This window comes from Schistocerca nitens, chromosome 9 (assembly GCF_023898315.1).
Source record: "Schistocerca nitens isolate TAMUIC-IGC-003100 chromosome 9, iqSchNite1.1, whole genome shotgun sequence".
Classification (NCBI taxonomy): domain Eukaryota; kingdom Metazoa; phylum Arthropoda; class Insecta; order Orthoptera; family Acrididae; genus Schistocerca; species Schistocerca nitens.
The window spans coordinates 153244895-153260922 of record NC_064622.1 but is presented as its reverse complement, the minus strand read 5'-3'; the positions used below and the strand labels follow the sequence as shown (position 1 = coordinate 153260922).

The 16028-nt window shown below is 44.9% G+C and overlaps 1 protein-coding gene across 3 annotated transcripts in view; it reads right to left on the bottom strand.

Annotated features, from left to right (window-relative positions):
- LOC126203811 (TWiK family of potassium channels protein 18) overlaps positions 1-16028 on the bottom strand; it is a 1380696-nt gene that overhangs the window by 93019 nt on the left and 1271649 nt on the right. For 2 of the 3 annotated variants that reach the window (XM_049938180.1, XM_049938178.1), the window contains one exon: positions 8822-9112. In XM_049938180.1, coding sequence (XP_049794137.1) covers positions 8827-9112 — 286 coding nt within the window. In that variant the 3' untranslated portion in view covers positions 8822-8826. Of the gene's footprint in view, positions 1-8817; positions 9113-16028 lie in introns of all 3 variants that reach the window. The other variant, XM_049938179.1, reaches the window with a different exon arrangement.

The window sequence follows — 16028 nt, the reverse complement described above, 5'->3', positions numbered from 1 at the left end:
GAAGAGGTTTCTTATTTGTCTGTCGCCCTTCGTTTGCGATACATGTAATTCTCAAAGTTAAGTATTGTCATTTACTTTTCGCAATAAAACTTGGTTGAATTTTTGTCTAGCGATCTGAGAAAGCAGATTTCCTAGACACCCCATATTCGACGACTAGGCAGAATTTAACACTGAGTGTCTGACATCTCGATGTTTGCGTGCCAGACGGAAGTTGTCTAAGGCGTCACACTTACAGTACTGGTGGCCGGGGCTGACTTCTTGCTCTTCTTATTGTACGCTAATTGTAAAGGACCTGGCTGGTTCTTTCAGCATCTTTATTGTACATTTAAGGCAGTTATTTGCGTTATTTGAATGTTTATTTAAATCAATACAGTTCTGCCGTACGTAATAAAAGTTTTCGATCTTTATGTGGGAGCGATGTTCTCTTGGTAGACTGACACTTCCTTTCACAGTTCCTCGCTAACTACCTTTCAACAGTATGGATGTGTTTCTCGTGGTTAGTGTCTGATCCCCATATTATGCCTTAGGAAACGCTAATCAGGAAGGATACGAACACATTTTATAGCTTTTTGTATTCATTGCGGTAGAATAAATGGTCGGAGATGATAGTCTCAGCATGAAAATGGACCCTGTCATAAAGCGGCATCTGCGAGGCAATGGTTTGTGCTTTGTGCAATGTCCAGAAATGGACTGATCCGCTGTGTTAAGTAGCGTGTATTTTTCACTACACCCATACACTCGTTGTAATCCAACGCACATTTTGATTTTAATGTTTTGGTAGAAGTTTCGCGGTCCAATTTCAGATCTGCTTTCACTGCAGACTATGGTATTTCGCCATCATGCATGCGTCTCTTTTCGTCATGCCATTTCAAAGTCGACATAGCGTCTGTTTAACTGAATGCCATCTCCCCTGTCTGCTGTTTGGCTTCCAGTGTTGGCGTACTTTTCTTGTTTCTGTATCTACTTCACTGATTCTTTTTTCATGTAAGTAGTGGCAGAGAGAGGGACATGTCTAGTAATTACTCACATACAGCTTCTGTTTTACAGTGAGCATTTACTAAGAAAATGTCGAAACATATATATCCGGCTTTAGGTCTCCTGGCATGCTCAGCTTCCGTCGCATTAATACTCGTATGTCGATAGAATTGAAGCCACGACAACAGTGCAGTGATATACACGTCGGTAGCAGTTTCAGCATTTAATATATTGTATTGGTAGCACTTAAAAAGAAGAAGGTAACGTCTAAAAACATTTTATCTCACTAATTTAAACACTAGCTTGATTTTTATAAGTGTCTGCTTTCTCCATCATAAATTTAAAAATGATTTTACTGGTACTTACTAAGGCCATCTGTACGCTGACATTGACTGAGTAATCATAGTGTTCTGGTTTGCACTTAGTGGTAATAGTAAGCCAGTGGTTCCCACAACCCTAGGTTTTTTACCAGCAGACATTGTCTTGTATAAACCGTCTCGAAATAGTTCGTCAATTACTGCTCACATTAAATACAAAATGTGTCGTATGAAAAATTCAAAAAGTTTAAACTTCTAGATTAATTTCGTGGCACACTCCTAAGGAAAAGAACACGCAACAACACATGGAGACACACCTTTTCGTGAAAGTCATATATATGTTGTGCTTGTAACGGAGGAAGCAGCAAACATAAAGCACTACGACATTCGCTGGGAGACAATGAGCAGACAACCGTATCTCAAGGCTGTAAATATTTAAAAATTGGATAAAAACTTTACAAACATGCGTCGAAACACTGTACGGAACGCTACTGTAAAGGGATACTTGAAATTACAATTAGTGAGAGAAACGTTCCTGCCGGCCGGGTGGCCGTGCGGTTCTAGGCGCTACAGTCTGGAACCGCGAGACCGCTACGGTCGCAGGTTCGAATCCTGCCTCGGGCATGGATGTGTGTGATGTCCTTAGGTTAGATAGGTTTAAGTAGTTCTAAGTTCTAGGGGACTGATGACCTCAGAAGTTAAGTCCCATAGTGCTCAGAGCCATTTTTAGAAACGTTCCTCTAGATCGGAAAAACATCAGTAGATAGCACTAACTATAATTCAAACTAATTCTGGTTGTCAGACATCTATATCTACTTCTACATTTATACTCAGAAAGTCACCTGCCACCTGACAGTGTGTGGTGGAGGGCACTTCTAGTACCACTGTCTGATCAGCCTTTCCACTAGCGAATGGTGCGTGGCAAGAATAACTGTCAGTAGACCTTCGTATCAACTTTAATTTCACAAATTTTGTGGTCATGATCATTTCGTGAGATGTGTGAGAGAGCAACTCTTCGCCGGACGTACCCTATCGGAATACGAGGTGTGGCTAGAAAAAAACCGGACTAGTACTGGTGAAACAATAAAACGAATGCAATAAGGCTGAAAGTCGTGTGGCCTGTCACGTGACTCTCGCTCCGCCTACTGCTCGAGTTTCATCTGCCTCCTGCACTCAGTCTGCCCGTGGCGTCTGTTTTAAGTAGTTGACGTTTTGTCTGTGCGTCGGAAAATGTTGAGTGTACAGAAAGAACAGCGTGTTAACATCAAATTTTGTTTCAAACTAGGAAAATCTGCAAGTGAAACGTTTGTAATGTTACAACAAGTGTACGGCGATGATTGTTTATCGCGAACACAAGTGTTTGAGTGGTTTAAACGATTTAAAGATGGCCGCGAAGACACCAGTGATGACACTCGCACTGGCAGACCATTGTCAGCAAAAACTGATGCAAACATTGAAAAAATCGGTAAACTTGTTCGACAAGATCGCCGTTTAACAATCAGAGCAGTGTCTGAGTTAACAGGAGTTGACAAGGAAAGTGTTAGGCAGATTCTTCATGAAAGTTTCAACATGAACAAAGTGTGTTCAAAAATGGTTCCAAAGTGTCTCACAATTGAACATAAGGAACGCCGAAGAATGATTTGTTCTGACATCCTGGAAAACATTGAAAGTGATCCAACCTTCTTACAAAATGTTATTACTTGCGATGAATCGTGTTTTTTACTTACGATCCCGAAACTAAACGCCAATCGATGCATTGGAAAACTCCTGGTTCTCCACGACAAAAAAAAGCACGAATGTCAAAATCGAAATTCAAGGCAATGATGATTGTTTTTTTTTGACTTCAAAGGGATTGTGCACATTGATTGTGTACCAGAGGGACAAACAGTGAATCAGCATTACTACATTAGCGTCCTGGCTACCCTACGTGAGCGAGTACGGAGAAAACGGAACGATTTGTGGAGAAAAAAGTCATGGATCCTTCACCAAGACATTGCCCCAGCTCACAGTGCGTTGTCAGTGAAGACTTTTTGGCAAAACACAACATTCCCATCTTAGATCATCCACCCTACTCACCTGATTTGGCCCCCTGTGACTTTTTTCTTTTCCCTAAAGTCAAGTCAGCTTTGAAAGGAACTAGATTTGAGACTGTTGAAGCAGTAAAAGAAAAAGCGACGGAAGTAATGTATGGACTTACCGAAAATGATCTGCAGCATTGCTATGAACAGTGGAAAATTCGTATGGAGCGGTGTAGAGACCGAGGAGGAGAGTACATTGAAGGAGATAACATGAAATTGTAAATAATTGTAAATAAATGTTTTTTCCAGCATCAGTCCGGTTTTTTTCTAGCCGCACCTCGTATACATGGTAAACCTCTCCGAGATGCACAATGCCTCTCTTGTAGCTTCTGCCAGTGCAATATGTAGAACATCTCCGCAACGACTAGACGAACCCAGAACAATCGCGCAGCTCTTAGTTGGATCTAGTATGTCTGATCTGTTAATCTATCCTTCCAAGAGATACAGACTGAGGAGCAATACATGCGCTTTGTAAGCCACATCTTCCATGGATGACTTACAGTACCTTATGATCCTACGAATCTTGTCTAGCACCTGATTTTCCTGTTATTTGTTTTATGTCACCTCATTCTACTTAAAGTCGCTCCAGATGTTCCTCTTAGGTATTTTGCGTTAGTTACTTTTTCCAGAAATTTGTCACCAATAGTGTAATTGTGCAGTAATGGATATCTTCACCAATGCATGTGTCAACAGCTTACATTTATTTGCGGTCAAGGGCACCTTGCAGTCCTTTATCAATCAGCTGCAGATATATCTGCTGTTCGCTACAGTCAGCTGACATTGCTACCTTATTACAGACAGCCGCATCACCTGCAAGCACTCTTCGAGAGCTTCTGACACTTTCTGTATAGATCATTTATACACTGTAAGTGGGCTGCTTTGGTGCTGGCAGCGCTGTGTATCGCTTTGCATTGGATCTCTGACTGCGCTTTCTTTGCAAGAGACTCTGTTGCTGGTCGGACTCGTTGTTGGAAGATAATCGCCAGTACTGTTAGGCAGTTGGAAGTTAGTCGCCAGCAGTGATGGAAGTACTGTCGGACAGTTTGAGGTGAATAGCTGGCCGTGATGGATGTTAAATGTGAGAAGTTTGCATCGAGGGAGGGATCTGGAAGTATCCGACTTGGAGATTGAAAATTATTCACGATTATATATCTTTGTACTGGATGCCACATTATTAAGGTAAAAAATATATTATTTGGTTTACAACAAAATCTTTTCTTTGCTAACCACATGCCTATTAGTCGTTAGTGGCTTTAGTAGTTAGAATCTTTTATTTAGCTGACAGTATTGACGCTCGCAGTATTGCAGTAGTTCGCGGGATGAAGATTTTTGTGAGGTAAGTGCTTAATGAAATGTATAGTTTATTCTCAGGATTGCTTCTTATTCAGGGCCATTCTTTTGTATTAATTATTTGAAGTCAGGTTGTCATTTTTTTTTATTTTTTTATTTTTTAGCAGTCAGATTGCGTTGCGCTAGAATATTGTGAGCCAGTATTGACATGATAAGAAAAAGTAAAGAGAAAGTAGACTGTTTTATTCAGCTGTTTCAGAATCAAATAACGCAGACGTTTGATCTTCTCAATCATTCAGCAATTTAAGCACAGATTCACACATTTAAATAAAGAAGTTTCAATACGTGCATTGTACATTATCCTGCCTCACTTTGGAAATTACATTTACATCTATCGAATTTGTTCCTTTAAGAGCGAAATGTTCTCACTAAGCTCGTATTTTTTCACTAAACGAGAGTGTGGGACTATGTCAACTTCTGTTCTACTCAACTCGTCTTCCACTTAGAGGTCTACGTCCTTTGATGGTACGATATATCAAAAAATTATTTTTAGGCAAACGTTGTTAACAATGTAGAGTAAAATATCGTTGTCGAATATATTGTGGTGCAAGTTCCTATTGATACACAACAGGCTACAGTGGAAGAGAATATGTCAATTAAACACGTGCGGCGGTTTGCAATACACTGAGGCGACGAAAGTCATGGGATGTCTCCCAATATCGTGTCTGACCTCATTTTTCCTAACATAGAGCAGAAAGTCGATGTGGCATGGACTCAACTAGCCATATATTGAGCCATGTTGCCTCTATAGCCGTTCATAACTGCGGAAGTGTTGCCGGTGCAGGGCTTTACGCATGAACTGACATCTTCATTACGTCCCATAAACGGTCGGTGGGATTTATGTCGGACGAATCCATTCGCTCGAATTGTCCAGAATGTTCTTCAACCCAACCGCGAATAATTGTGGCCTGGGCACATGACGCAGTGACATCCACAAAAATTCCATCCTCGTTTGGGAACATGACAGCCATTAATGGCTGCAAATGGCCTCGAAGTAGCCCAACTTTCAGAGGACTCAGTCCAATCCATGTAAACACAGCCCACACTAGTATGGAGCCACCATCAGGTTTCAGAATGCCTTGTTTACACTTGGCTCCTTGGCTTCGTAGAGTCTGCGCCAAACTCGAAGCGTACCATTAGCTCTTACTAACAGAAATCGGGACTCATCTCACCAGGTTATAGTTTTCCAGGCGTCTGTGGTCCAACCGATGTTTTCACGATCCCAGGTGAGACGCTGCAGGCAACGTCGTGCTGTTAGCAAAGGTACTCGCGTCGGTCGTCTGCAGCCATAGCCCGTTAACGCCATATTTCACCGCATTTGTAAGTAGGCTGTTTAGGTCTTTATGTTGGTAACGCCACGTAGCGCTCTGTATGAAAATCACTGACTGTGCTGTGTGCAGTCTGTGGCTAATTTGCATTGTTGGAATATTTGCTATTGTAGCGTTGGGCAGTTGGATGTGAACAGCGCGTAGCGTTGCGCAGTTGGAGATGAGCCGCCAGCAGTGGTGGATGTGGGCAGAGAGATGGCGGAGTTTTGAGAGTGGACGATCTGGACGTGTGTCCGCCAGAAAAAGGAAATTTGTAAGACTGGATGTCATGAACTGATATATATATATAATGACTTTTGAACACTATTAAGGTAAATACATTGTTTGTTCTCTATCAAAATCTTTCATTTCCTGACTATGAAGTAGTTAGTGCCTTCCGTGTAACGAAGATTTTTGTGAGGTAAACGATTCATGAAAGGTATAAAAATCTCTCGGTGTACATGCCGCGTCAAATCAGGATAAAACTCCAAGCTTTCGACCACTACCTCCATGGGCGTCGTCAGGGCTAAAACTGACTGTCGTGAACTAGCGAGGTTCCCACTTTTATATGCAAAGGACGGCTTCTGATTGGCTGGAATACGTCAGCGATATGGCGCGTAGTGAAGTGGTGCCCTCTACTTCCATAGATGTAGTTGCTATCCCGCGTTGCTTGCAGCGCCATCCCTTGAATCAGGAGGTAAAGTGCGAGAAGTTTTTCTCTGCGATTTTTCTTTATCCAGTGCACTCTTCCAAGTGTTGCTAAGTGCATAGCCGTTGTCTCTATTAAAGTTATTATCGCTAAGTCTAATTTCGACTGCTTCCCAGATCACAGAGTCCCAGTAATTCGATGTGTGGGCTATTACTCTGGTTTCTTCAAATAAAATCTTATGCTTGTTAAGCCACCTGAAATACAGGTATTTGGAAATATCAGCGGTGGCTGAACATAGCCTGCTTAACAAGCATAAGATTTTATTTGAAGAAACCAGAGTAATAGCCCACACATCGCATTACTGGGACTCTGTGATCCGGGAAGCAGTCGAAATTAGACTTAGCGATAATAACTTTAATAGAGACAACGGCTATGCATTTAGCAACACTTGGAAGAGTGCACTGGATAAAGAAAAATCGCAGAGAAAAACTTCTCGCACTTTACCTCCTGATTCAAGGGACGGCGCTGCAAGCAACGCGGGATAGCAACTACATCTATGGAAGCAGAGGGCACCACTTCACTACGCGCCATATCGCTGACGTATTCCAGCCAATCAGAAGCCATCCTTTGCATATAAAAGTGGGAACCTCGCTAGTTCACGACAGTCAGTTTTAGCCCTGACGACGACCATGGAGGTAGTGGTCGAAAGCTTGGAGTTTTATCCTGATTTGACGCGGCATGTACACCGAGAGATTTTTACTCAAGAAATACGTCGCGAAAGACTTCGTAGCCACATGAAAGGTATAGGTTATTGTCAGTCAGGGCCATTCTTTTGTAGGGATTTTTGAAAGACAGATTGCGTTGCGCTAAAGAATATATTGTGTGTCAGTTTACTGTTGATCAGAATAAGTGAAGAGAGAAATGTCTGACTACGTTCAGTTTTGCTCAGCTGTTTGAAAATCAAATAACGGAAGGGGTTTACCACCACAGTAATTTATAATTTTCCAAAGGGGTCGTTTCACACTCAACCCGATTACGTCTCATATTGATTTCTACTGTTGTTTCCGCAGTATTGCTTGTCTGTTAGCACCGACAACTCCACGGAAACGCCGCTGCTCTCGTTCATTAAGTTAACGCTGTCGGCCACTGCTTAGCCCATGGTGGGAGGTAATGGCGGAAATGTGGTGTTCCTGGCACACTCTTGAGTCAGTGGATCTCGAAATATTGAATCCGCTAACGATCACCGAAATGTAATGTCCCGTGCGTCTAGCTCCAACTACCATTCCACTTTCAAAGGCTATTAATTTCCGCCGTGTGACCATAATCACGGTGGAAACCTTTTCACATGGATCACCTGAGTACAAACGGCAACTCTACCGATGTTCTGCCCTTTCCTACCTTGTGTACGCGATACTATTACCATCTCGATATGTATATATCGCTATCCGATGATATTTGCCACCTCAGTGTACGTAAAATGTGCTTCAGTGAAGCAGAATTACGACGCCTGCATTCTATAAACACTCTATTATCTTCAGTGTAATCAATTCAGAATGTGCTAAGGTTAATTTTTTCAATGAAAAATTCAGCAGCGTGGCTTCAGGACAGGCATCAGCGCGGGGAACGTAGCATGTGTTGCATATGCTACATGGACACCAACCTTAATTAGTGGCTAAATTCAATGTTGGTTCTGTACGGATAAAACCAGCGGCGGTGTCGCGTGCTACAGACCCGCCAGGTTAGCCGAGAGCGCTAATACGCAGCTTTCTGGACTCGGGTAGGAGCGCAGGTCCCGGTTCGAATCCGCTCGGCGGATTAACGACGACGGTCGGGTGCCGGACAGCCTGGACGTGGTTTTTAGGTGGTTTTCCACATCCCCCTAGATGAATACCGGGCTGGTCCCCACATTCCGCCTCAATTACACGGCTCGCAGTCACTTGAACACTTTCGCACTATTCCACGGATTACACTAGACGCCGACAGTTGGTGTACAATAATTCCGTCCCGGGGGGTACGGGTGGCGGCAGGAAGGGCATCCGGCCACACCTTACACTAACATTGCCGAATCTGATTAACCGTGCCGACTCTGCCACAGGAAACGAACACAAGCGAAAGAAAGGAGGAAAGGTGTCGCGTGCTACACACCTGTGTCACCGGCAGCCGAAGCAGTTGCGCACGGAGCGCGCGCACGAGCGGATCTTGTGGACGACCTCCTCCTGCATGAGGTTGAAGCACATGGCGATGAGCGCCATGCCGAGCATCAGGTACATGCTGCAGAAGATGAAGCTCAGCTCGATGCCCTCGCTGTAGATCTTGTCGCCGGGCACGATGTCGCCGAAGCCGATGGTGCTCAGGCTGATGAAGCAGAAGTACGAGCCGTCCAGGAAGTCCCAAGACTCCCACTCGGAGAACAGGAAGGCGCCCCCGCACACGTACCTGCAACACGGCGGCCGGCGGTACAGGCGCCGGTCCAGCCACGACCACCTGTCTGACCAAGTTACTGGTCACACGTAAAATAGTGTGTGTGTGTGTGTGTGTGTGTGTGTGTGTGAGTGTGTGAGTGCGAGTGGGCTCTCAACGACAGTCAGCCCCTTACTAAAGTAAGCTGAAATGTATCTAGCTACAATGTCTAAAAAATCTAAATCGTTTCAAAAAAATAATAGATACACGAAAGTCTTATCGTAAAAAGAAGCTGAACTGTCCCAATATCTTCCACGTTGACACTCAAAGTCACACTACCCTGCATCTTTTAAGGGGGGTAGGACGTCAAACGGGCCGACTTGGAGCAGGAGAGGCACCACAGGACATTTTAATTTCCACTGTCTATACTTTTACAAATAAATTCATAAAACTTTGTCAGCATGACCAAGAAGCATTCAGAATTCACGCTCATAGCAGTGGAAGTTCGAAAACATAACGAAGTAATTTTTTTTACGTGTGGAATTTCATCGTTTTTTTCACTTACTAATGGCAGCATTTGTTGCTATAAGTATATTTTTCTTCATAAGTAAGAGAGATGGTTCGATGAATTTTGCACAGCATACAAACCATACTTAAAGGTGTATCAAACTCTAGAATTATCCAAATCTATTAAAAACTGTGGAAAAATGGAGGTAATTAACGACAAAATGTGTTTTTTCTAAACATGAAGTTTAAAATACAACAGATCATTCGTTTTTTCGTAAATTAAATAAATTCTAGAGTTTCATACACCTATAAGTATGGTATGTATGCTGTGAAAAATTCATCGAAGAATCTCTCTAACGTATGAAGAAAAGTGTACCTATAGCAACAAATGCAGCCACTAGTAAGTGAAAAAATGATGAAATTTCACACATAAAAAAAATGTTTTCTTATGTTTTCGAACTTCCACTGCAATGAGTGTGAATCCTGAATCCTTCCTGGATATGCTGACAAAGTTTTATAAATTTATTTGTAAAAGTAGACACTGGAAATTAAAATATCCTGTGATGCCTCTCCTGCTGAAAGTCGACCCGTTTGACGTCCTACACCCCCTTAAGGTATTGCAAATTCGGTGAAACGTTATGTTCTTCATCACCTTGTTCTTCTTCTCCTTCTTCTTCTTCTTCTTCTTCTTCCTCCTCTTTGCCCTTTCCTGTTTCTCTACGGGGCAGCAAAAAATACACGGGTTTCGGCAATGACAAGGCAGTTGGTGGCCGGATGTCCTTCCTGACTGCACCACTCCACACGGAATGGAATCTGTGTACCCCAACTGCCTGCGTCTAACCTAAATCTCAAGTGTCACAAGCATCTCAAAACGTTTTCGTAACGTATATGTTTGGACCTTTGGAGAAAAGAGATGCACTTGCATGAATATCAAGAGCTCAGATGGAAACCCAGTTCTAAGCAAAGAAGGGAAAGCAGAAAGGTGGAAGGAGTATATAGAGGGTCTATACAAGGGCGACGATCTTGAGGACAATATAATAGAAATGGAAGAGATTGTAGATGAAGATGAAATAGGAGATACGATACTGCGTGAAGAGTTTGAGACAGCACTGAATGACCTAAGTCGAAACAAGGGCCCGGGAATAGACAACATTCCATTAGAAATACTGACAGCGTTGGGATAGCCAGTCCTGACAAAACTCTACCATCTGGTGAGCAAGGTGTATGAGACAGGCAAAATACCCTCAGACTTCAATAAGAATATAATAATACCAATCCCAAAGAAAGCATGTGTTGACAGACGTGAAAATTACCGAACTATCAGTTTAATAAGCCACCCTGCAAAATACTAACACGAATTCTTTACAGACGAATGGAAAAACTGGTAGAAGCCGGCCTCGGGGAAGATCATTTTGGATTCCGTAGAAATGTTCGAACACATGAGTCAATATTGACCCTATGACTTATCTTAGAAAATAGATTAAAGAAAGGCAAACCTACGTTTCTAGCATTTGTAGACTTAGAGATAGCATTTGACGATGTTGACTGTAATACTCTCTTTAAAATTCTGAAGGTGGCATGGGTAAAATACAGGGAACGAAAGGCTATTTACAATTTGTACAGAAACCAGATGGCAGTTGTAAGAGTCGAGGGGCATGTAAGGGAAGGAGTGGTTGGGAAGGGAGTGAAACCGGGTTGTAGCCTCTCCCCGATGTTATTCAATCTGTATGTTGAGCAAGCAGTGAAGGAAACAAAAGAAAAATTCGGAGTAGGAATTAAAATCCATGGAGAAGAAATAAAAACTTTGAGGTTCGCCAATGACATTGTAATTGTGTCAGACACAGCAAAGGACCTGGAAGAGCATCTGAACAGAATGGACAGTCTCTTGATAGGAGGATATAAGATGAATATCAACAAAAGCAAAACGAGGATAATGGAATGTAGTTGAATAAAATCGGGTGATGCTGCGGGAATTAGATTAGGAAATGAGACGCTTAAAGTAATAAATGAGTTTTGCTGTTTGGGGAACAAAATAACTGATGATGGTCGAAGTAGAGAGGATATAAAATGTAGACAAGCAATGGCAAGGAAAGCGTTTCTGAAGAAGAAAAATTTGTTAACATCGAGTATAGATTTAAGTGTCAGGAAGTCGTTTCTGAAAGTATTTGTATGGAGCGTAGCCATGTATGGAAGTGAAACGTTGACGATAAATAGTTTAGACAAGAAGAGAATAAAAGCTTTCGACATGGGGTGCTACAGAAGAACGCTGAAGATTAGATCGGTAGATGACATTACTAATGAGGAAGTATTGAATAGAATTGAAGAGGAGAGGAGTTTGTGGTACAAAAAAGCTGAGAAATTAAGCAAATTCCAGTGTTACATTGTTTATTTTCTTTATTTAAACTTATGAATTGTCGCCTGATTACGTTTCTTATACTTCATTTTATCTGTTTCTACAATCGTGTTATAATTTCATGTACTGACTCGTTCCATGACCTTGGAGACTTCTCCTTAATTTGGTCCCACGGAACAATAAATTAATAAATAAATATATAAATAAATAAAAGCAACTTGATTAGAAGAAGGGATCGGGTGGTAGGGCATATTCTGAGACATCAAGAGATCACCAATTTAGTATTGGAGGGAAGTGGAGGGTAAAAATACACTCCTGGAAATTGAAAAAAGAACACCGTGAATTCATTGTCCCAGGAAGGGGAAACTTTATTGACACATTCCTGGGGTCAGATACATCACATGATCACACTGACAGAACCACAGGCACATAGACACAGGCAACAGAGCATGCACAATGTCGGCACTAGTACAGTGTATATCCACCTTTCGCAGCAATGCAGGCTGCTATTCTCCCATGGAGACGATCGTAGAGATGCTGGATGTAGTCCTGTGGAACGGCTTGCCATGCCATTTCCACCTGGCGCCTCAGTTGGACCAGCGTTCGTGCTGGACGTGCAGACCGCGTGAGACGACGCTTCATCCAGTCCCAAACATGCTCAATGGGGGACAGATCCGGAGATCTTGCTGGCCAGGGTAGTTGACTTACACCTTCTAGAGCACGTTGGGTGGCACGGGATACATGCGGACGTGCATTGTCCTGTTGGAACAGCAAGTTCCCTTGCCGGTCTAGGAATGGTAGAACGATGGGTTCGATGACGGTTTGGATGTACCGTGCACTATTCAGTGTCCCCTCGACGATCACCAGTGATGTACGGCCAGTGTAGGAGATCGCTCCCCACACCATGATGCCGGGTGTTGGCCCTGTGTGCCTCGGTCGTATGCAGTCCTGATTGTGGCGCTCACCTGCACGGCGCCAAACACGCATACGACCATCATTGGCACCAAGGCAGAAGCCACTCTCATCGCTGAAGACGACACGTCTCCATTCGTCCCTCCATTCACGCCTGTCGCGACACCACTGGAGGCGGGCTGCACGATGTTGGGGCGTGAGCGGAAGACGGCCTAACGGTGTGCGGGACCGTAGCCCAGCTTCATGGAGACGGTTGCGAATGGTCCTCGCCGATACCCCAGGAGCAACAGTGTCCCTAATTTGCTGGGAAGTGGCGGTGCGGTCCCCTACGGCACTGCGTAGGATCCTACGGTCTTGGCGTGCATCCGTGCGTCGCTGCGGTCCGGTCCCAGGTCGACGGGCACGTGCACCTTCCACCGACCACTGGCGACAACATCGATGTACTGTGGAGACCTCACGCCCCACGTGTTGAGCAATTCGGCGGTACGTCCACCCGGCCTCCCGCATGCCCACTATACGCCCTCGCTCAAAGTCCGTCAACTGCACATACGGTTCACGTCCACGCTGTCGCGGCATGCTACCAGTGTTAAAGACTGCGATGGAGCTCCGTATGCTACGGCAAACTGGCTGACACTGACGGCAGCGGTGCACAAATGCTGCGCAGCTAGCGCCATTCGACGGCCAACACCACGGTTCCTGGTGTGTCCGCTGTGCCGTGCGTGTGATCATTGCTTGTACAGCCCTCTCGCAGTGTCCGGAGCAAGTATGGTGGATCTGACACACCGGTGTCAATGTGTTCTTTTTTCTATTTCCAGGAGTGTAGTAGAGGGAGACCAAGAGATGAATACACTAAACAGATTCAGAAGGATGTAGGTTGCAGTAGGTACTGGGAGATGAAAAAGCTTGCACAGGATAGAGTTGCATAGAGAGCTGCATCAAACCAGTGTCTGGACTGAAGACCACAACAACAACGTACCTCTGAGGCGAAACATGATTAAAAATATTATATTCGCCTAGTAGGTCGCAGGAAATCGCCTAGAAGCCACGTCCAGACTTGTCGGCTCACCAGTCCTCGTTTAGCGGAGAGGTGGATTCGATCAGGTGCATGCTCGGCTGCCCGAATCCCAGAAGCGGCACGTTAATGTGCTTGCTTCCCGGATGCATGTCAAACGTTCTTTTACGAGGGTGTGCTTAAAAGTAATGGCTCTACATTTTTAATGTGAAAATTCTTAAATCTTTTTAAATCAAACAAATGTTATTACCATACTAAGTTTTTATTCCGCATGTCTTCATATTTATTTCCCAACATATTCACCCTGGGAACGATCACATTTCTCCCATCGAGAGAGCAGTGTTTTAATACCATCCGTGTGGAATGTTTCACTTTCTTCACGAACCAATTACCTCAGCTCCGCTTGCATCGCTTCATTATATTAAAGTCAAATCTGTAAAGTATATGTTCATTCCCTTCACGTGTTTAAGCCAAGCATTATGCATACACTCCTGGAAATTGAAAAAAGAACACCGTGAATTCATTGTCCCAGGAAGGGGAAACTTTATTGACACATTCCTGGGGTCAGATACATCACATGATCACACTGACAGAACCACAGGCACATAGACACAGGCAACAGAGCATGCACAATGTCGGCACTAGTACAGTGTATATCCACCTTTCGCAGCAATGCAGGCTGCTATTCTCCCATGGAGACGATCGTAGAGATGCTGGATGTAGTCCTGTGGAACGGCTTGCCATGCCATTTCCACCTGGCGCCTCAGTTGGACCAGAATTCGTGCTGGACGAGCAGACCGCGTGAGACGATGCTTCATCCAGTCCCAAACATGCTCAATGGGGGACAGATCCGGAGATCTTGCTGGCCAGGGTAGTTGACTTACACCTTCTAGAGCACGTTGGGTGGCACGGGATACATGCGGGCGTGCATTGTCCTGTTGGAACAGCAAGTTCCCTTGCCGGTCTAGGAATGGTAGAACGATGGGTTCGATGACGGTTTGGATGTACCGTGCACTATTCAGTGTCCCCTCGACGATCACCAGTGGTGTACGGCCAGTGTAGGAGATCGCTCCCCACACCATGATGCCGGGTGTTGGCCCTGTGTGTCTCGGTCGTATGCAGTCCTGATTGTGGCGCTCACCTGCACGGCGCCAAACACGCATACGACCATCATTGGCACCAAGGCAGAAGCCACTCTCATCGCTGAAGACGACACGTCTCCATTCGTCCCTCCATTCACGCCTGTCGCGACACCACTGGAGGCGGGCTGCACGATGTTGGGGCGTGAGCGGAAGACGGCCTAACGGTGTGCGGGACCGTAGCCCAGCTTCATGGAGACGGTTGCGAATGGTCCTCGCCGATACCCCAGGAGCAACAGTGTCCCTAATTTGCTGGGAAGTGGCGGTGCGGTCCCCTACGGCACTGCGTAGGATCCTACGGTCTTGGCGTGCATCCGTGCGTCGCTGCGGTCCGGTCCCAGGTCGACGGGCACGTGCACCTTCCGCCGACCACTGGCGACAACATCGATGTACTGTGGAGACCTCACGCCCCACGTGTTGAGCAATTCGGCGGTACGTCCACCCGGCCTCCCGCATGCCCACTATACGCCCTCGCTCAAAGTCCGTCAACTGCACATACGGTTCACGTCCACGCTGTCGCGGCATGCTACCAGTGTTAAAGACTGCGATGGAGCTCCGTATGCCACGGCAAACTGGCTGACACTGACGGCAGCGGTGCACAAATGCTGCGCAGCTAGCGCCATTCGACGGCCAACACCGCGGTTCCTGGTGTGTCCGCTGTGCCGTGCGTGTGATCATTGCTTGTACAGCCCTCTCGCAGTGTCCGGAGCAAGTATGGTGGGTCTGACACACCGGTGTCAATGTGTTCTTTTTTCCATTTCCAGGAGTGTGTTTATCCGATCGGTAATTCTCAGTAGCAGTCAGGCTACATGTACATTTAACAATTAAGCGTCAGCAAGCAGAATTAGTGATGAAATCATAGGAGGCAGTGTTGGCAACCTTAGTAGGGACAAGATCCGACTATTCGGGAGTAGGATCTTACAATCTGAGACAGTGTTCCGAGACAAACTTCCGTCACAATGTCCGCAAACGTGACGTCACATCCGCCTAGCAACAGCGATGAACGGCCTTTGGCTGAAGGTTTCGAAC